Source organism: Haliotis cracherodii, unplaced genomic scaffold (assembly GCF_022045235.1).
Source record: "Haliotis cracherodii isolate W230 unplaced genomic scaffold, xgHalCrac1.p SCAF_8, whole genome shotgun sequence".
Taxonomy (NCBI): domain Eukaryota; kingdom Metazoa; phylum Mollusca; class Gastropoda; order Lepetellida; family Haliotidae; genus Haliotis; species Haliotis cracherodii.
In genome coordinates this window covers 31,713,840-31,735,952 of record NW_027266341.1, presented here as the reverse complement: position 1 = coordinate 31,735,952, position 22,113 = coordinate 31,713,840, and the positions used below count along the sequence as shown (strand labels likewise).

General features: G+C 45.8%; 1 protein-coding gene across 1 annotated transcript in view; it reads left to right on the top strand.

Moving 5' to 3' along the window:
• The window catches only part of LOC139449969 (WD repeat-containing protein 17-like), a 39,606-nt gene extending 17,493 nt beyond the window's left edge, over window positions 1-22,113 (top strand). The window contains exons 13-27 of the mRNA XM_071231583.1: window positions 308-457; window positions 935-1,065; window positions 2,296-2,421; window positions 3,481-3,636; window positions 5,371-5,435; window positions 6,064-6,294; window positions 6,689-6,788; window positions 7,530-7,666; window positions 8,359-8,470; window positions 8,839-8,980; window positions 10,040-10,142; window positions 10,309-10,410; window positions 10,996-11,106; window positions 18,415-18,568; window positions 20,562-22,113. Coding sequence (XP_071087684.1) covers window positions 308-457; window positions 935-1,065; window positions 2,296-2,421; window positions 3,481-3,636; window positions 5,371-5,435; window positions 6,064-6,294; window positions 6,689-6,788; window positions 7,530-7,666; window positions 8,359-8,470; window positions 8,839-8,980; window positions 10,040-10,142; window positions 10,309-10,410; window positions 10,996-11,106; window positions 18,415-18,568; window positions 20,562-20,681 — 1,940 coding nt within the window. The 3' untranslated portion in view covers window positions 20,682-22,113. The remainder of the gene's footprint in view (window positions 1-307; window positions 458-934; window positions 1,066-2,295; window positions 2,422-3,480; window positions 3,637-5,370; window positions 5,436-6,063; window positions 6,295-6,688; window positions 6,789-7,529; window positions 7,667-8,358; window positions 8,471-8,838; window positions 8,981-10,039; window positions 10,143-10,308; window positions 10,411-10,995; window positions 11,107-18,414; window positions 18,569-20,561) is intronic.

The window sequence follows — 22,113 nt, the reverse complement described above, 5'->3', positions numbered from 1 at the left end:
ATAGACACAGTGTTGGACCATGGAGCTGACGTGTAAGGTGAGTGAGTGAGTGAATGTTGTTCAACTATGTGGGACGCCCGAGACGGAGTCTGTATAGACACAGTGTTGGACAATGGAGCTGACATGTTAGATGTGGGGTGCGTGAGTGAGTGAATGTTGTTTCAGCAATATTCCAGCTATGTGTGTGTGAGTGAGTGAGTGAATATTGTTTAACTATCTGGGACACCTGAGGTGGGGCCTGTATAGGCTCGAAATGCATGTTCTTATGCTCTAGATATATGGGTTGATGGGTCCTATGTGTTCACAGGCCTGACTTGTCATCCAAAGAGGCCGTTCTTGCTGGCTTCCTGTTCCAGGGATTCCACAGTGAGGCTCTGGTCCTTGACCTCCCTCATTCAGCCAATAGAATTACACATTCTAGCGGGGAAGCCAATCAGCGATGTTGTTGGTATTTCAGGTAAAATAGACTTGTAATCGTTGCAGCACTTACATTAATAAAGGCACATCAAGCGAGATAAATCTTCAAGAATGCATTCTCTTATCTCCCTTTGCTTTTTTTAGGATAATTGAAATGGGATGATGCTAGCAATGTTTCCATTGTATTACGCAAGTGACAAGAAGGACCAGTGAAGATCTGGGGTAGAAAAGTTCTTCAGCAACCCAAGCTTGCCGAAAAAGGCGACTATGCTTGTCATAAAAGGCGACTAACGGGATTGGGTAGTCAGGCTCGCTGACTTGGTTGACGCATGTCATCGATCCCAAATGCGTGGATCGATGTTCATGATATCAGTCACTGGATTGTCTTGTCCAGACTCGATTATTTACAGACCGCCGTCTTGTAGCTGGAATATTGCTGAGTGCGGCGTTAAACAAGAAACAAACCAACCAACCAACAAAAAGTGATTTTCTGCTATAATGCTGGCATGTGTTACAGACTCTGCCATGTCCCTGGGCACGTCCCCCATGTTGGCTGGGAAGGAATCGAAGGACCTGAAGCAGCACATAGAAAACATGCCAGGGAAGGCTCTGGCCAATCAGATCAAGTTCTTCTCCAAATTTTTTGCTGTGAGTTCAAGACATATTCAGAAATGTGCTAACATCCATGGTTTCATTGAAATTGCAAGACATTATTTTGAGGAAAAGTCTCAACCCTGAATCCTCCAAACACAGGGTTTATTCTAGTTGTTATCAGGCTGTCAACAATGACAATTATAGGGGGCGGTTTAAGAAAAGTGGGTGGGTGGGTGTGGGTGGAGGGTATGATTGATGGATGGATGGGGGTGAAGGGTGCTCAAGGAAACACAGAAAAATTATTTTCTTGTAACAAAGTCAGTCCAGGATGAGGCTTCCTGATTGTGATAGAAGTATGGAAATACAAATTTTGACTGATGTGCTCAGTAAAGCTTGCATCACATCATCGTTTCTTTTCCGTTTGGAAACAAATCTAAATTGTCTTGAAACCCTTGCCGATCCCGTTATTTTGTTCACTTATCATACATGCCCCTTGCCGGCAGCAGCGTATCTTGTCAGTGTTTAGAAGTGCTTGGATGCTTTGAAGCATCCTGTTTCATGTGTGAGTTTCTGCAAATAACTTAATTGTCTCAAACAATTTCAATAAAGCTTCTCCATTCAGTACAGTGAACATTTACCTAGGTCTTCAGTAACCCATGCTTGCCGTGAAAGGTGACTATGCTTGTCGTAAGAGGCGACTAACAGGATCAGGTGGTCAGGCTCGCTGACTTGAATGAAGCATGTCATCGATCCCAATTGGCTAGATCGATGCTGATGATATCAATCACTGGATTGTCTGGTCCAGTCTCGATTATTTACAGACCGCCGTCATATAGCTGGAATATTGCTGAGTGCGGCGTTAAACAACAAACAAACAAACAAACAGTACCTCATCCCTAGTGCACTAATCTGTGAGGTTAAAGAAGGTGTCAGGCAATAGAATAGAGCTTGCTTCGTCACCTGTCACATGTCGGGGATATTTCTTGCTCTCAAATGAACACTGCAAGCAGTTGTTCGGAAGCAAAATGTTTCTTGTCTGTGTTGGAGAAACTAGATATTACAGTCAACAAAATATACTCATGATTTTGAGAATTTCATTTAATCTTTGTGAGAAATGTGAGAATTTTGGATGACAGAAAATCAGCAGACAATGTTTGCTGTTGTATGTGTTGGGCAATTGAGTTATGAACATAAATGAGATGTATAATAATGGTGATACAGAGTAAGAGAAAATATGTCCTCTTGAGCAAATCGACAATTGATCTTGTGTGGATGGTGTTTCAGCAACCCACCGGTACCAACAACCTGTGGGAGTTGGTGTCCGTGGTGATGGGGGCAGACAGCTCACTGCTGTCTCCGGAGTACAAGACAGGCATCTTGCATAGCAAACATGTCACCATGTACAGAGCGGTGAGTTGAGACAGGCGTCATGCATAGCAACATGTCACCTTGAACAGTGCGGTGAGTTGAGACAGGCGTCATGCATAGCAACATGTCACCATGAACAGAGCGGTGAGTTGAGACAGGCGTCATGCATAGCAAAATGTCACCATGAACAGAGCGGTGAGTTGAGACAGGCGTCATGCATAGCAACATGTCGCCATGTACAGAGCGGTGAGTTGAGACAGGCGTCATGCATAGCAACATGTCGCCATGTACAGAGCGGTGAGGTGAGAAAGGCATCATGCATAGCAACATGTCACCATGAACAGAGCGGTGAGTTGAGACAGGCGTCATGCATAGCAACATGTCGCCATGTACAGAGCGGTGATTTGAGACAGGCGTCATGCATAGCAACATGTCACCATGTACAGAGCGGTGAGTTGAGACAGGTGTCATGCATAGCAACATGTCACCATGTACAGAGCAGTGAGTTGAGACAGGCGTCATGCATAGCAACATGTCACCATGAACAGAGCAGTGAGTTGAGACAGGCATCATGCATAGCAACATGTCGCCATGTACAGAACGGTGAGTTGGAACCATCAGGAAATGGTCCACGATGTTTGAATATGCATTGATGCCTAGACAGAATGTTTGCAAAGATATGTTTTTCTTAGTCCTCAATTCATTGATTTTTAAAAAAATTTATTGTTGTCAAAAAGCATGTTCCACCATTGAATTTTTGCTTGTCCTCAGCATAATTTGGTAGTCTTGGGCTCTTGGACTAGCATGAATTTCAAAGGCTTCTTAGCTACCAGGATCAGTTGTCTTGGGTTCATTCCCAAATCACAATTGTAATCCTTGGCTTGTCAGGACCACCATACCTATGGAACTCTTTCTCAGTCTTCATCACTATCCTTGGACTCTGAACTGACTTGCCAAGATGTGAATGAAGCAATGCTGTAAGCATGGTAGTGTGAAGCCAGGATGTTGCTGGAATATTGCTACACGTGACAGAAAACCCCAATCACTCACTCACTTTAAGCATGGTAACTCAATCTGACTCTGTCCCCATTCTCGTGCCAGTCTGAAGCCCAGGAGCTGGAGATGGTGAAGATGTCCCGGCACGGCAGTGGTATCGGGGCCCCCAGCAAGGAGGAGTCGCTTCGGGAGGCAGCGGCCACCCACATCAAGCTGGGCAACATACAGCGCTACTGTGAACTCATGGTGGAGGTGGGCGAGGTACGAACACGTTGACATGCAGAAATATATAAAAGAGGAAATCAGGATGTTTGTATATAATGAAGGAGTGTTGATATCTTGTCACTGTAGTCAGCTCTTTGTCATTACACCCAGCCTAGGCCTGGGAGGCGTAACTCGGGTACTCGGGTTAAGATGGTACTAAGTAGGACCGTGTATCCACAAGACTACCCGGACCCGTGGTTAGTCATGTTGGCACTTCTTTTTGACTATGCACCCATTCCTTCTGACTTTATACGTTTACAGTCCTCAGACTATGCATGACCAGGTCATTTATAATACGTGTATCTAAATACATTTTGCGAGGGCTACGGTTAAATCATTTCCAATCGGAAATTTTGTACCTATATCTTTAGACCTACAGCGGGTACACAGGCAGGGACGGGTAATGGGCTGGGTACCTGGGCAGTAAATTTGGACTCGTCCTAGCCCTAACCCAGCCCCATCACTACATCTAATTATCCCCCCGGCATATAATGCAGGGGGATATAGCGATCAGCCAGTCTTGTCTGTCTGTCCATCTGTCTGTCCGTAATCATTTCCTTTTCCGGGGCAGAACTCGAAAACCATTCAGTGTATTTGATCGAAACTTGGCAAATCTGTCAGTCACATACTGAACTGGTGCCTTTTGATATTTTGGGATTTTTCGAATTTTTATTTTAAAGAAGTTGGACATAGACTCCATTAGGGATGGGGTTCGTTTCCAGGGCAGAATTCGAAAACCGTTCTGTATATTTGATCGAAACTTGAAAGATGTATCAGTCACGTGCTGAAGTGGTGCCTTTTGCTATTTTTTAATTTTTAAAAATTCTATTTTTGCTATTTCGGAATGTTTCAAAATTTCATTTTTCCGTGTATCCATGGACACAAGTTAGACTTTGCTGAAATGGAGGTAGGTGTCGTTTCTGGAGCAGCACTAAAAACTGTTCAACAGTTTTGAATCAAACTTGGAACATGTATTATACAGGGGTTGAAGTGGTGCCTTTAGCTATCTAGGTATTTAGATACTTTTTTTACTGTTTCCATGGCCAGAAGTTTGACTTTGACTGCATCTTTAAAACAAATAGGTATTCTTCCTTGAAACTATGCACAAATATGACCAGTTTGTCATCTGGTGCCTTTTGCTGTTTAGGGATTGTTAGAATTTATGTTTTTTCGGTTTCCCTGGCAACAAGTTTGACTTTGACTGTCCATGTTGGTGTGTACCTGACATAGAAATACAAAGTTCCGAATCCCAATTCCATGGTATTTTTTGATAGCTTAATAACTACTCTTGTATACTGACAGACAGATCAGATAGAAATTCTTCATCAAGTGGACTTAACAAGCAGATAATTAGTTCTTTCCAATTTGTAGGGGCCGGGGGATTTGTCATCTTCTGATGTCTCTTGTTTAAATGGGTTCTCTCCCTTTATTCCCATTGGCTATTCCCATTATATTAATTTTATCTTATCCTGACTCATACTTATACTCATATGTATCAGTCGGGATAAGTATAAATGATATTTTTACTCTCAAAAATACCTTATTATATTATATATATAAACTCAATATGCTTACTCGGTATTCACCTGTTTAAAGGGCAAGAGGTCACTCTAAAACTTTGTTACAAAGAACAAATAAGTTATCTATAGAAAGTTTCATGTCTTCAGATTTGTATCTGTTGCAAGAAGTGCCTGTAGTGTGTGTATATCTCTGCTACATTGGTTGTTCCAGTGGCACAAGGCTCTCATTGTGGCACCCGGTGTCTCCATGAAGTACTGGAAATCTCTGGCAGAAAGGTGAGATATCAGTCTGTCTCCGATAACTTGGCTGACACCCGTCAGATTCCGGGATAGAATAGCTCCCCAGCAACCTATAGTGGTAGTAAAAGGAGACCAAGTAGATTCACTGGTCTGGCTCAGCGACTGGGTTGATTGTGTGTCATCGTACCCTGACGGCATGGATCGTTGCTCACAATATCGATCACTGGATTGTCTGGTTCAGACTTGAATATTTACAGCCCACAATTTGAGTGTGACTTAAACATGTTAAACAACAAAGAAACAAAAATTGCCAAATCACAAAAGACACATGAAGATCTGGGGTAGAATAGGTCTTCAAGCAACCCATGCTTGCCGTAAAAGGTGACAATGCTTGTCGTAAGAGGCGACTAGCGGGATCGGGTGGTCAGGATTGCTGACTTGATTGATGCATGTCATCGATCCCAATTGCGAGGATCGATGTTCATGATGTCAATCTCTGGATTGTCTTGTCCAGACTCGATTATTTACAGACCGCCGCCATATAACTGGAATATTGCTGAGTGCGGTGTTAAACAACAAACAAACAAATCACAAAACGTTACCATCTTTTATGTCCAAAAAACTGCATCCATACTTTCTTATTTTCATCCATGATTCTATCAAGATATGCACGGTCCCTGATGATTGAAGAAAAGGATGATGCAATCCCATTGCTGGTATCCACATGTAACTGTGAAGGCCTTGTAGACTACCTGTCTTCTAGAGGTCAGATGACTGACGCATTGCTGACTGCCCAGGCAGCATGCGAGGGTTTCTACCCACAACATGTCGGGACGTCATCGGCGCAAAGCTCAGCTGTCAATGGCTGTGACCCGCCCTCTGAGGAACAGCTCAGGTAGGAGGAGATGAAACCGGTAGTAAGGCTCGGACATATTCTAATTATGATCAATACATCCTAGCTGCCGCCAGGAATCAGAGAATGTGGCCAACTTGAAAAAAATACCCAAGACCTGTATCTTCAAGCAAACCTTTGACTTAATCAATACTACTGTAAGCACATTTGAGCAGTTATTAATTTTAATTTTAATTTTAATTCTCAAGTATTTCTCCAGTTCCCATTCTTGTTACATTGGAGCCAACGAAGAGCTGAATCATGCTGAGATATCCGGAACTTTGTGCATAAATATTTTTCAAACTTTTGACAGCTTTAAGGAAGAGGAAATGATTCACTAAAAGAAATGAATCTGAGTGATGTTGATGAATGTATGTGTGAACACTGTATGTTCCAGTCTGGTCCAGCGTGCAACCACCCAGCTCGCCGAGTGGTACTTCAACAACGGTCTTCCAATCCTGGCAGCCTGCTGTCATCTGGCTGTAGACGACTGCCAGGTAATGTCACATCACATCCACCTCCTATGGTACCTGTTGTTACCATGCCTGGCGCTTGGCAGGGCCCGATTGAGCTATATAAAACATGCACCAGTGCAACCTATTTTTTGAAATAATATCTATGTATTCATGCACAAAGAGCATTAAAAAAAAATCAAAGTTTGTGTCTGACTAACCCTTACCAAACACAGAATAGATCTTTGAATACAGTCAATACCTCTGTCTTCCATACTACATCACTAATCCCTGTGTTATGTGTAATTTGTCATACTTTCTTGGGCTAGATGTCATCAAATTGTGGGTACCTAAAGATTATGTGCACATGATCCCATTATGTTTTACAGCAACACATCATTAATGTATGGGACACTGGAAGACACTGGCCTATGTTTCAACTTTAATAAATTTATAGGACTAGGTCACCAAAGTGCAACATGGTTTTGTTTGGTGCAACTTGGTTTTCATGGCAACAAGCATCTGGTGCAAGTTAAATCAAGTTCCTTAAATTGAGCCCTGGCTTTGCATTAAGGGTAGAAAACAGTGTCTGAGTGGAGTATTCATGTTACACTGTGGCATGGTATTTCAGTGGGCTAGCACTATAAAATCACTATACAAGAAGCCACCCCAACACACTAACATACACACACACATACACACACGTACGTGCAATAAACTTGAACGCAACCTTAAACCCCATTTCACCACACCTTGTTTGTAATTTTCTATTATGCCATGTTTCAGAGTGCCATGTCAAAACTTATCCAAGGCAACGAACTAGAGCTTGCAGTCGGGGTAGGCACAGTCCTTGGCTCAACACCACAGCACCTCTCCATAGCAACAGAGCTGCTCTCACGTCGATGTGAAGCGCTCGGGAAATGGTAGGTAATTTTGTGTAGGAATCAATTTTGTTCTGTTTAATCTCTTGAAAGGTTGACCTGAAAAATAGTTGATCGGGAGTAAAGCCCGCATTGATGCACGTCTCAGACGTTTACCTCTTTGGAGAAACCCTCGAGTGGGTATGGTGCTGACAAACCTGGAAACATACTCAGGCAAACTGGGATTTGAAACCGCAATTTTAGGTTTCTGGCATGTCCAAAGAATGCTACTCAAAATTACTAGTGCCTCCGTGCCCTCTTCATGCATAAATTATGAAATGGCACGCTTGAATTTTATATATACAGTACCTCGTTGGCATGGTCATTTTCATTAAGGCACTTACGTTACTTTTTCTTTTTCATTTCTTTGTGAAACGAAAGAGTTTTCCCCAATAGCCTACTTGTATGATCCACTATCGCAATAAATCCATTCGGCACTATTTGGTGATTTCAGCTGACTGTATCCTACAGACATTTGCAGAGAATGTAATGGCTTCTTTCCGTATTTTGACAGAATATTGCAAATATTATGTAGGTCGTGCTTTTCTAACAGAAGTGTTTATTCATGTTGTGGAGAACCTAGCAGACGATCACTATTTGTCAAAATAGAAGTCTAAAGAGAAAAACAATTTTTTTACCCTCCAGTTGTGGAGTGTCTGTATTTTAAATGAAGACTTCGGACTTTTCCATACCAGGGAACTTGCTGTGGAACTATTGAAGACACTTCCAGACAGTGACCTACTGTTGGCCAAGCTGTGTGCTCGCTGTGCAGCCAGCATGGATGAGATCAACTTCCTCCACAAAGCTGTGAGTTAACAGGACTGCAGCAGTTTGACATTATCACTGTGGAATACTGTCTTCATTAAGACCACTCTTGGCTGCTCTTTTCTGCAGTGCCACAATGTAGATCAGATCATTTCATTTCTTGTTTTTAGAAACAAATATGAACTAAATTTAGAAAAAGTCAAAGTACTGTGTTTGAAATACCTTTTTTTAGCTGAACAGAAAGATTCCAGTAATTGTGCCTCTAAGAAGTGTTCACAGAAGTCCAATCGGATTTAACACATGGATGCCAAAGCAGCCATGTTAGAATCTCAACTTTGCCCTAAAGCCATCAATGGTATGTTACATATCTATGGGGTCATACAGACAACACATGCGCTCCTCTTCTGCAGGCTGGCTTCCCCTCCATGGACGGCTGTCTGGCGGAGGCCGAGAAGTTGAGAACCAAGGTGGACATCTTTAACTGTATCAAGTACTTTCTCATGTCCACCACACCAGAAGTTGGTCTGGATGTCGGTCTGGGGCATGTCAGAAGTAAGTACTATCTACCACACCAGAAGTTGGACTGGATGTCGGTCTGGGGCATGTCAGAAGTAAGTACTATCTACCACACCAGAAGTTGGACTGGATGTCGGTCTGGGGCATGTCAGAAGTAAGTACTATCTACCACACCAGAAGTTGGTCTGGATGTCGGTCTGGGGCATGTCAGAAGTAAGTACTATCTACCACACCAGAAGTTGGACTAGATGTCGGTCATGGGCATGTCAGAAGTGAGTACTATCTACCACACCAGAAGTTGGACTGGATGTCAGTCTGGGGCATGTCAGAAGTAAGTACTATCTACCACACCAGAAGTTAGACTAGATGTCAGTCTGGGGCATGTCAGAAGTAAGTACTATCTACCACACTAGAAGTTGGACTGGATGTCAGTCTGGGGCATGTCAGAAGTAAGTACTATCTACCACACCAGAAGTTGGACTAGATGTCAGTCTGGGGCATGTCAGAAGTAAGTACTATCTACCACACCAGAAGTTGGACTGGATGTCGGTCTGGGGCATGTCAGAAGTAAGTACTATCTACCACACCAGAAGTTGGACTAGATGTCAGTCTGGGGCATGTCAGAAGTAAGTACTATCTACCACACCAGAAGTTGGACTAGATGTCGGTCTGGGGCATGTCAGAAGTAAGTACTATCTACCACACCAGAAGTTAGACTAGATGTCAGTCTGGGGCATGTCAGAAGTAAGTACTATCTACCACACCAGAAGTTGGACTGGATGTCGGTCATGGGCATGTCAGAAGTAAGTACTATCTACCACACTAGAAGTTGGACTGGATGTCAGTCTGGGGCATGTCAGAAGTAAGTACTATCTACCACACCAGGAGTTGGACTAGATGTCGGTCAGGGGCATGTCAGAAGAAAGTACTACCTACCACACCAGAAGTTGGACTGGATGTCGGTCTGGGGCATGTCAGAAGTAAGTACTATGTAGTTATAGGCTGTATGGGGGAGGGCAGGTTGAGGCCAATGCCTACAGTACATGTAGTATGGGGAAGGTAGGTTCTGGATAATGGTGTGCCCATCTATTGCAGGTTGTATGGGAAAGCCAGATTGGACAGCCGGTGACCTGTTTGACCTCCTGCAACTGCTGGGATGTATGAAGACTGACAAGCTGCAGCAGCAGAAGTGTGAAAAGTAGGTCCTAGCTCACAGAGCAAACGTAACAGTTTGTGCAGAACCAAACATCAGTAAGGGCTTCCTTCATTGGGCTGATTTTTCCATACAAAAAGTAAAGTGATTCCTCTAAAGGGGCTTATTTATACCTATGATTTGTCAAGCATATCATTGACCTTTGTTTCAGAAAGCGACTTGAACTCCTGGTGTACAGTGCTTACATTGGTGGGCTGGTTGCCATGAGGAGGGAGTACAGCCCTATTGTACCAGCTCTCTTCTCCCATGCTATGTGAGTAGACCTCCCACAGGAACGGGGAACGGGTGGGTGGGCCTGTGGTATGAGGCATGGCAGTTTGTTTGGCGGAGTTGTGTACCTTATCCGTGTCAGGATCTGCTGGTTGTTGGTTCGGAAGATTCTCCGAATAGTGATCAATGATCTGTCAGCACCATACCATTGGGTCTGCATCCTCCAACATTAAGCCGTGAAATAACTGAAATGATGATGGTAAACCCCACTCTCATGCTCACTCACTCATTCACTCATCCACACTCTTTCACTCACACACTCATCCACCAACCCATTCACTCACTCACTGGGGTGGTCCGGGTTCAAAGAAGACCTGGGTTCGATTTCCAACATGGGTATAATGTTTGAAGCGCATTTCAAGCCCCCCCCCCCCCCCCCCCCCCCCCATGATACTGCTGGAATATTGTTGCTATAAGCGGCGTAAAATCACTCATTCACTCTCACTCATTCACTCACTCACTTCTAATGGTGTTTGTCCATTTCCATTTTAGGTCACATAAAATATGCAACAATTTAATTTATAATGTTTATGTGAGCTTGGATTAAAGAGAGGAATTTCTTGCACAGAGATCTGATGTCGAAGGAAAGATTGGACCTCCCCTTTACAGAGGCTGACTTGACCTCCGCGCTGCAGATATGGAGAGATGCTGGGAGTGTCACTGGACATACTGACCACAGGTAGACTAAGAGGGCTTGTGTTGTTTAATTACATTAAGTAATACGTTACCACTGTTATACCGAGGCTGTTGTCCCCCACAACTGCTCTTATAGCGAAATCTTCCACAGAGATCTCAATTACCTCATGCAGCACATGCGTAGCCACCTAGCTGCCATGTGACACCCTTCACTCTTGTCTCTTCGCTTGCCTTCGCTTCCATAGACTGCTCTGCGTTCTACCAGCCTCCTGCTATCCTTGGTGATATTTATTACTGTTTCTTAGTCCTAAGTAAACTGTAATTTACAGGGCGTTCGTTATACGGCGCTTATAAAATTTTCCCGCCTAAATTTTCGCGCCTTTTCTTTTTTTCGCTACTTACGGGGTGTGGCGACGGCACTTTGTGTTTTCCGTCTACCTTTAGTGGTATATTGTGGGGTGTTTTTTTGCATCACCTATGAAAATATATATATCTATAATATATGTATTTTTTGTATTCGCTATTATCGTTTGTTTTTCTTCGGAAAATCTACGTTTGTGAATATGTTTGGTGTGTGTGTTGTAACCATGTTTTGCTTTTTGTTCAAAGAACAATGTCTGACATGGAATTGGATTTCTCCAGCACCCCGACTACTCCTGCTGCCAGGCGCTGCGGCGCTTGTCAGAAGTTTTTGTCGTCCCGGGATCCCCACGATCGATGCCCGCGGTGCCGGGTCCCTTGCGAGTACACCCGGTGCACCCTGTGCGAGGGTCTGGGGCCTGAGGATTTTGCGCAATACAGGCGCTACGTGCGTTCTGCTATCACCCCTGAGGTGGCCGGTTCGTCCGGTCGGGCGCCCGTTGCGGGCACTACCTCCTCGGCGGCGGATCCCTTGGCGGCCCTTGGGCTGTCCGGGGATTCCGTCGCGTCTTTGTTGTCGCAATTGGTGGACACCAAACTGGCGGCCTTATCTCAGGATAAGGCCCTGGTTGTTCCGTCCCCAGCCCCTTCAGTGACGCGGGGTCTACGGGTACGGCGGCGGCTACCATAGTCACCGGTCCTTCCCCCGAGCCGATACTCCCGTTATCGACTAAGGACCGTGTGGCCATGGTGTATGACCTCTTTGAGGACATGCCACGGCCCCAGCCGGTACCCCGGGGAATCCACGGCTCTGTGGGTTCCTCCGAGGTTTTCGACGAGTCCGCCGACAAGGCTTTTCCCGCGTCAACTTTGTTGCGCGGGATCAAGCCGTCTCTGGAGAAAGCCTTCGCGGCGGCCTCCGGTCGGGGACTCCCGTTACCTCCTCCGTTGTGGAGAAAGGGTTCGTTCCCGGTGCATGACTTGGCCTTCCCGGAATCAAGTCCAACCGCGGAGGCCCATGTGGAGAGGTTGGGTGTCCGTGCCCCACCTGCTGCTACAGTCACTCAAGCGACTTTACAGCAGATGGACACCCTCTTTCGGCACGCCATGCTCGCTATGTCACATGGCGACACCTACTTGGCGGCGGCGGCCAGTCTGGTCGAAGGTTCCCCCTCGGAACAACTGTTTGATCGGTTTGAATGCGACCCTTGAGTACGTTGCCGGGGCTTCGGCCTTTCTTTCCGGCACGTGCCATTTTTTGAGGCGGCAAGCGTACCTTGCCTCCTCTGGGTTGGACGCCGCCAACCAGGAGGTGTTACTTTCGCAGCCTTGGTCTGCGCAGACCCTTTTTAATAATCGGATCCCTGGTGTTCTAAAAGAACAGCAGTCTGCTTCGTCTGCCGCGGCTTCGCAGCATACGTTGGATCTGGTTGGGTCTCTGCACAGACGCCTGAGTGGTGCCCCTAAACGGAGTGCCCCTCAGGATGCTGCGGCCGGGAAGTCCAAGGGGTCGGTGTCTTCTTCCTCCGCGAAGAGGTCCCGCTCTGAGGGCCCCGGTAAGGGCAACCTGCCGCCCTTTCGGGGGAAGAAGGGTCACTGAGGGAAGCCTAAGCCGTCTCGTGACGGTAAGGGCTCCTCCAAATGACTCTCTCTTGCAGGGTTCGTGTGCCAACAGCGCCAGCTTCGGTTGGCCCGTAGGCGAACCCGAGTCATTCAGCCCTGGACAGTTGCGTTTGCCGCAGCCTGTCAGGCCTCCCTTCCCTTCCCCTGTCGGAGCCAGACTCCAGACTTACTGGGAGAATTGGGAACAAGTGTTCGACGACCCGTGGGTGGTCAACACGATTCGGTACGGCTATCGGCTAGATCTCGAAGCGGATCCGCCGCTCACCGTCGCCCCATTGGAAGGTTTCTATTCGGAAGCTGATCTTCCCATCCTCGCCGATGCCATCGGCAGTTTGGTGGAGAAGAGGGCGGTACGGGAGTTAGTCCTACCAGAAATAACACCGGGGTTTTACTCCAGGATATTTCTTGTTCCCAAGAAAGACAGTGCCAAACTCAGAATGATTCACAATCTAAAATCGTTCAACGAGTTTTACCTGCACAAGCCGCCCAAGTTCAGAATGTTGACCTTGGCGGACCTGAAAGCTCTGATCATGCCGGCCGACTGGCTCGCTTCGATCAACCTGAAGGATGCTTATCTGCATGTTCCGATTCACTCGGATCATCAGAAGTATCTCAGGTTTGTCTTTCAAGGCAGGCACTACGAGTGGGTTGTACTCCCATTCGGTCTTTCGTCCGCCCCCTGGCTGTTCACCCGGTTAACCACCCCCATAGTGGGGTTCCTCCACAAGAGGGGTATCAGGTACTTCGCGTACCTGGACGACTCGCTAGTGGCCAATCAAATGACGGATGCCCTGTCACGCCATCTCGATTTCGCACGTCGGCTCTTGGAGCAATTGGGGTGGATTATCAATCTCCCCAAGAGCGAGTTAACCCCCTCACAGAACTTGCAGTTCATCGGAGGTCGGTTCGACACGGTGACCCATCGCCTCTTTGTCCCACCAGACCGGTGGCACAAGATTCAGGCGATGATTGCCAAAGTCTTAGCGGTGCAACAGACTGTTCACTTTTGGGAACAGCTGTTAGGGCTACTTGTGTCAGCCCAGGACTGCACCGAACGGGGTCGTCTCCAACTCCGCCCGCTGCAACGGTTTCTAATACAGTTGTTAGCACAGGAGGAGAACAGTGCGACCGTCGCCCTCCCGGATCGGCTCCGACCGCATCTGGAGTGGTGGACGGTCCCTTGCAACGTCTTATCAGGTGTCTCTATGCGGCCCTTCCGCGCCACCTTGAACCTGTATACAGACGCCTCTCTAGTGGGCTGGGGCGCCCATCTAGACGGGGAGGGGAGCTCGGGGCTGTGGTGCGTAGACGAACAAGGTCTTCACATCAATTGCCTCGAGTTCAAGGCAGTGATAAACGCAGTCAATCACTGGAAGCATCGTCTCGTCGACGCCCGGCTCATGCTGGCGACCGACAACACGACGGTAGTGTCCTATGTGAACAAACTGGGGGGAACCCACAGTCACTCGCTCCTCGATCTCGCGTTCGAGTTTTACGCTCTGGTGGACAGTGTCCCGTGCCAGGTGTGCAGAACGTACTGGCCGACGCTCTATCGAGGCCTTGGGATCCAAGCCCCACGGAGTGGATGCTAAACCCAGTGGTGTTTCAGTGGCTGTGCGAACGTTTGGGTCGTCCGATGGTCGACCTGTTCGCAACCAGGTTCAACAATCAACTCCCGTTGTTTGTATCACCAGTCCCGGACCCGAGGGCCATCGATCACGATGCTCTCCGCGTTAGACTGGACGGGCATGGACGCTTATGCTTACCCGCCGACGGCGTTAATACCACTCATTCTCAGCCGGCTCCGAGGAGTTCGCTGTCGAATGTTACTGATCGCGCCCATGTGGCCGAACAGATCGTGGTACCCCCGACTTGCTGGCCCAGGCCACGCAGTCGCCACTTCCTCTGCCTGTGAGACCGGATCTGCTGATCCACCCTCACACCCGTCAGCTTCATCCAAACGCAGGGCAGTTCAATCTGCACGCGTGGGTGTTGTCACCGAGCGTCTGAGGAGTAAAGGTTTTTCTCGTCGGGCATCTCGGGCATACGTTAGTATGCATCGTGATTCTACCCAGAAGGTGTATAATGCACGTTGGGCTATTTTCACGAAGTGGTGTTGCAAACATCACATTCATTTGCCAGATAAGGTATCTGTGCAGGATATTGCTCGTTTCATGTCTCACTTACGAGAGACCCGGAAACTCTCCGGGGGTTCCATTGCCAACTATGTCTCGTCCGTTGCCACGGTACGGGACGTTGCTATGGGTACCAGTCTCTCAAAAGAGCCGGTGATTCGGGGTATTATCAAGGGTTTCAAACAGCAAGATCTTAAAAAGGGCCGCCTTCGGGCACCGGCCTGGGATCTCTCCTTAGTGTTACAATCACTTACGGAGGCTCCGTATGAACCCTTGGGTAGTGCTTCGTTCCGGCATGTGACTTGGAAAACAGCATTTCTTCTCTCCTTTGCCACGGCGGCACGAGTGTCGGAAATACACGCACTCGATGTCACCAAAGTACGATTCGATAGGGGCGACGAAGGAGCGGTCCGCCTGGGCTTGCTCATGGGCTTCGTCGCTAAGAATCAGAAATTTGGCCAAACGGGGAGAGAATTCACTGTAAGATCCCTCAAAGAAATCTTACATCCTGCTGATACCGAGGACAGATCGCTGTGTCCGGTTAGGGCCCTTAAGTATTATCTTAAGGCTTCGAATGAACGCAGACAAGGGCGTGACCGTCTGTTCATATCGTGTAACCCTAATCGCACGGTTGACATAACTCGCAACTCGATTGCGTTATGGCTTCGTTCTGTCATCAATCTGGCGTACCGGTCTCGGGGTTTACCGGTAGCGGGGTCAAACCCGCACGAGATTAGGGCGCTAGCGGCAACATTTGCCCTACACTCCAATATATCTGTTCACAGAATATTGCGGGGTTGTTACTGGCGTTCTGACTCGGTTTTTGCCAATCATTACCTCAGACAGGTCTCTGATGAAGACGTGGAGGGTGTGCACCGTCTTGGGCCGCTGATCGCGGCACAAGCGGTCATCTAAGGGATGTGCCCGTTGCAATTCCGAACTCCTCAGGCTTCAGACCTTGCACGGTGGTCAATCTGGGTCTACTCCAACGTTCCCACAGCCGTGGGTACGGGAGTGTGGGTCCCACAAGCCAGCGCGCTCATCCACAGGTGAGTGCGGCTTTCTGTGTGTTTCTTTATTTGGATTTGACAATTATTAACCTAATTGTCTGTCGTGTATTGCAACCTTGTAATACATGCTTTCCAATATTGAATTTAGGTCACGCGCCTATTACACACGCTTAAGTAGGCTTGTTCTCGGGATATACGGTCCGAATGAAATTAATTTCCCTCTTTTCGACTGTTTAACCTGATCTAAGATTTAGCTCACACGGATACTGTGTTCTCATCCGCTGCGGCGATGAAATACCTATCCAGTGGGGCCGTTTGAAGTCACCAATCGTTTTGGCAATGACGATTGAGCCTTACGGTTTGCGCTTGACAGTGCTTTGGTATCCCTATATGGTAACGCCAAGCTGGGAGCATGCGCATCGAGTGCATCCGCCTTGTTGTTTACTTCCGCTGGCCGGAAGGAACACGAGCAGTCAGGTTTCGGGTTGTAGGTGCTCCCCACCGCCTACTGTGGTAGTCAGCCTCGGTATAACAGTGGTAACGTATTACTTAATGTAATTTGTAGAATTTTCCTATTCGGAATATTCTATAAGTAATACGTTACCACTAGGCTGCTGCCCGCCCGTCCGTCCCCCGAGCACTTGCTCTCGCAAGAAACAAGAGTGAAGGGTGTCACATGGCAGCTAGGTGGCTACGCACGTGCTGCATGAGGTAATTGAGATCTCTGTGGAAGATTTCGCTATAAGAGCAGTTGTGGGGGACAACAGCCTCGGTATAACAGTGGTAACGTATTACTTATAGAATATTCCGAATAGGAAAATTCTACAATTTTCTGTGATCCAGGTTTGCTCATGATTGGGGCGGTCGGGGAGCCAAGTGGTTAAAGCGTTCGCTCGGCACACCGAAGACCCGGGTTCGATTCCCGACATGGGTACAATGTGTGAAGCCCATTTCTGGTGTCCCCCGCCGTGATATTGCTGGAATATTGCTAAAAGCGGCGTAAAACCAAACTCACTCACTCACTCACTCTGATCATGATTCTAGTTTTATCAGCACCATACGGCACAGTACATGCCTGAGACCTACGACATTCAGGCTTTCATCCCACACCAAGCAGAGATGCCAACCATTATGCTTTTGGTGAAATAATTACGCTTTTGAACTTAAAACAATGCTATTATGCTTATCCTCCACGAATTTTGGGCACACCAGAAACCTATGTTTGTGGGTTCGATTCCCAGTCCACCCTGATTATGTTTCTAGGTTTGTCAGCACCATACCTGTGCTCATGGGTTTTACCGAAGACCTACATCACTTCGGGCTTTCCTCCCACTTTAAGCTGACATGCTGTGATATAACTGGAATACTGTTAAAAGCTGCATTAAACCGAACTCACTCACACTTGCGAACTGATGAAAATTTACATATGGATTAAAACCTGGCATGCTAGTTTTTGGTGATGTCACTAACAGTAGCTGTTTTATGACTCTACTTCCTGGTACTTCCCTGACATACAAAATTATACAATGTTGGTATAAAAATGCATTTGAATAATTGTAGCACTGCTCTAGGTTGTATTCGTGCATTATTTATCCTTCTCAATGTTGTATGTAGATGTTTAGGCCAATCCTGATGCGATTGTCTGGTAGACCATGGAGACAGGTCCACAAACCTCAATCAAACCTGAAGGTTTGTGTGATTCAGCCAAGATCTTCCACAGCTGTACCACCATTGTCCTCCAACCACGACCACCCAGTGCTTACAATACAGGGCTCGTGGTAGCCATATAAAACATGCCCCAGTTCAACTTTTTATCGAAAAATGAAAGCTAATATTTATGTGTACATGTGTGCATGTAAAAATCATGTTTATGTTCAACCCTTACTTGTCCACACGACATCGTTCTTTAAACTCATTCAATACTTCTAAGGTATATTTACCACTGTGTTATATAAAAGGATAAGAAAAATAATAGTCTTGGTTCTCAGGCACTGCCCACATCATCATCATTGCCTGAAAACCAATTCTTTTTCTGCTTTTATGCCAAACTTGTCATGCTTTCTTGGGCGTGATGTCAAACTGTAGGTACTTCAAGACTATGTCCATGTGTTTCAACTTTGATAAATTTATGGAACCAGGGTGCAACCTGGTTTTGACTGTTGCAACTAGGTTTTCACTCACTCACTCTACTTTAACATATTAAAAATTGGTCTGTGTTGACAGAGATGAGAGATCTGATGATGCGTACAAGATGTTGATGAGATGTGTTGGTACTGAGACGTACGTGATAGATCCTGGCCCTGACTGTGTTGCAAGTTCTCAACTCCCGTCTCACTCTGATGTGCACGTCTCGTGTCTCACCGGACAAAGGGTGCAGGTCAGTACAGCAGCCATAAATGTCCCGGAACCAGGAACTCCACTCTGTGGCTAGTTCTTGAAACATTGGGGGGCACAGGTGGCCCAGTCGTCTAAGGCGCCCCTATTCGCTGTGCAGAGTTGTGTCCCTTGGGCATGCCAGAACCCTATGATTGTGGGTTCGAATCCCAGTTCACCCCGATTATGTTTCTCTGTTTGTCAGCACCATACCCGTGCTTGTGGGTTTCACCGAAGTGGTAAACATCTGAGACCTGCATCACTTCGGGCTTTCCTCCCACATTAAGCTGACACACCGTGATATAACTGGAATACTGTTAAAGCGGCATTAAACCCAACTCACTCACTCACTCTTGAAACATTGGTCCTCCAATATCCACTGCTTGTCCTTTGCTTGCCCCCTTTTATACCAAATTAACTGCCTGTGAAGATCTGGGTTAGAATAGGTCTTCAGCAGCCCATGCTTGTCGTAAGAGGCAACTATGCTTGTCATAAGAGGCGACTAACGAGATCGGGTGGTCAGGCTCGCTGACTTGGTTGATTCATGTCATTGTTTCTCAATTGCATGGATCAATGCTCATGATAGCGATCACTGGATTGTCTGGTCCGGACTCAATTATTTACAGACCACTGTCATATAGCTGGAATATTGCTGAAAGCGGCATTAAACAACACACAAACAACAAAATTAAACAGTGCTCTTAGATGATTTTTTTCTCACATTATTTCAACATGTCTGTGTTTGATTCAAGTGTTCTACTTTGTTTGATATCCATTGTCATTACCATCGAAACTATTGTCACCTACAAGCATGCAAAGCCAAGTTTCTACCAGTTTTCCAAAAGTTGAATAATGCAAGAGGTATATAGTTGTAGTTGTACCCTTTGGCATGTCAGTAACCTATGGTCGTGGGTTCGAATCCTTGTTCACCCTGATAATGTTTCTAGGTTTGTCAGCACCCGACCCATGCTCGTGGGTTTCACCGAAGTGGTAAACATCTGAGACCTGTATCACTCCTGGCTTTCCTCCCACATTAAGCCCACATGCCTTGATATAACTGGAATACTGCTAAAAGCAGCATTAAACTCACTCGCTCACTGTAGTTCTGACACCGATGAGCTGTTATATAGGAATGTTACAAACTAGTTGTAATGGTACCTTATATTGTCTTGACATCAGGACCTGACTCTTTGTTGCTATATAAGGTCAGGAGTCACAGGTGGCCCAGTCGCCTAAGGCGCCACGATTCGCGATTCGCTAAGTTTTGTCCCTTGGGCACGCCAGAAACCTATGATTTCGGGTTCGAATCCCGGTTCACCCCGATTATGTTTCTGGGTTTGTCAGCACCATACCTGTGCTCGTGGGTTTCACCGAAGTGGTAAACGTCTGAGACCTGCATCACTTCGGGCTTTCCTCCCACATTAAGCTGACACACCATGATATAACTGGAATACTGTAAAAGCAGCGTTAAATCCAACTCACTCACTCACTGTATAAGGTGACATTCTGCATTAGGACATTAGTATGCTCGGTGACATCTGTGTACATTCAGTAAACACCCGTGAAGATTCCGGGGTAGAATAGGCCTTCAGCAACCCATGCTTGCCATAAAAGATGACTATGCTTGTCGTAAAAGGCGAGTAACGGGATCCGGTGGTCAGGCTCGCTGACTTGGTTGATACATGGCATCGATCCCAATTGCGCGGATCGATGCTCATAATGTCAATCACTGGATTGTCTGGTCCAGACTCGATTATTTTTCAGACTGCCGTCATATAGCTGGAATATTGCTGAGTGCAGCGTTAAACAACAAACAAACAAACAAACATTCAGTAAACGTAATCATTTGAGTAAGTATGGTTAAACGCCCCGTTAAGCAATATTCCAGCTATATCACGGCGTGTGACACAAGACATTAACTTCACGCATTGCAGTAGATGTCAGTAGACCATCTTGATGTGTTTTGTGTTTGTAACAGAATCTGTGTTGCTTTTCAGGGTCTTGCTTTCTTCCTGGAAGACGGGCAGTCAGCACTGTCTGTAAATGAGGCTCTCATGTGGGCCAAGGTTAACCCCTTCTCCCCTCTTGGATCAGGGATGAGGATTAACCCTTTCTGAGGGCATCACCTAGTCAAGATGTAGTTTGTGTTGATAGTTATTTTCATACAGAACAAATATTCTGAACAATAGTATGAAGTTTTAACTTGCTTTGAATATGCATATTTGAGATCTACACACATATGCCAAATTATTGTTTAGGTGTTAATGCATAATGTGATTGTGTACATATGTTTTTACTTATGCAGGTGTTGCTTTTAACTGCCAATATGGAATATCACTTGAAAAGTGATAAAATGAAAATAAACACCACTTGACTAAGAAAAGTTCTGCGAGATACTACGGAGATAAACATTTTGTGTTATAGAGCACTTGAGGCATTGAAATTTGAATTGGAACCAAAAGGGTTAATCTCTAATGCTATGACGCCATCTTGCAATGGATGACGCCATGTGCTTTTATGATAACTGTATCCACCTGGTGAGCAGAATGTGAAAAGAAATCAATTTTTTTTAAACAAATATTTGATTGTGTGGTATGAAATTCGCCAAGCCAAAGGGTATGTATTTTATACATTTGATGTTCCTTTGTACAGCGCCATGATTGTGTTTAGGAAAACGTGTTAGTCCTATGATTTACATGTCCGTCCTGTGATTTACATGTCCGTCCTGTGATTAACATGTCCGTCCTGTGATTTACATGTCCGGCCTATGATTTACATGTCCGTCCAAACATTTTTGTTTGAAAATATTACCATGATGTTGCTAGTTGTTATGTTTATTGACAACAGATCTGAATGTTTATTTTCATCACTACAAATACATAACAATGGCATGTTGTCAGTGTCATCCATGATAAACGTTGTCTACAAAATCTCTTTTTGAAGGGAATAATTTGGGCGATGAGAATAAGCTGTCAATTTTAATGTAAGTATGTTGAAATATTGTGTGGAGTTATGATAAAAGAAATATAGCACATGTATGTGTTTTGAAAACAGAGATAATTTCAGTCTGCGACTTCAGCCACCAGCCTGACGCCAGAGTGTAGTATAATTTTGTTTGGTCTTTTAAGATTGGCCAATAAAGCGCTATATTATAACACTAACATGTACAAACGGGGATATTAAATGCCAAGTTTGGGGCAGGAGGCTCAAACGTTTTTGCACAGACTGCACATTTCGTCAAGTCTTTAAGTGGCATTACACACAAGGAAGAGAATTTATGGATGTCAGCTTCTTTATGATGAAATTTCACCTGATGAAGGAGTAGGTATATACTCTAAAACATTGTGTTCCTCATAATAAAGAAGTGGACATCCATAAATTCTCTTCCTTATGCGTATTTAGTATCAATCTTCTGAACCAATATACTCGGGAAGATCCGGGGTAGAATAGGTCTTCAGGAACCCATGCTTGCCGTAATAGGCGACTATGCTTGTCGTGAGAGGCGACTAACAGGGTCCCAAATGCTTGGATCGATGCTCATGATATCAA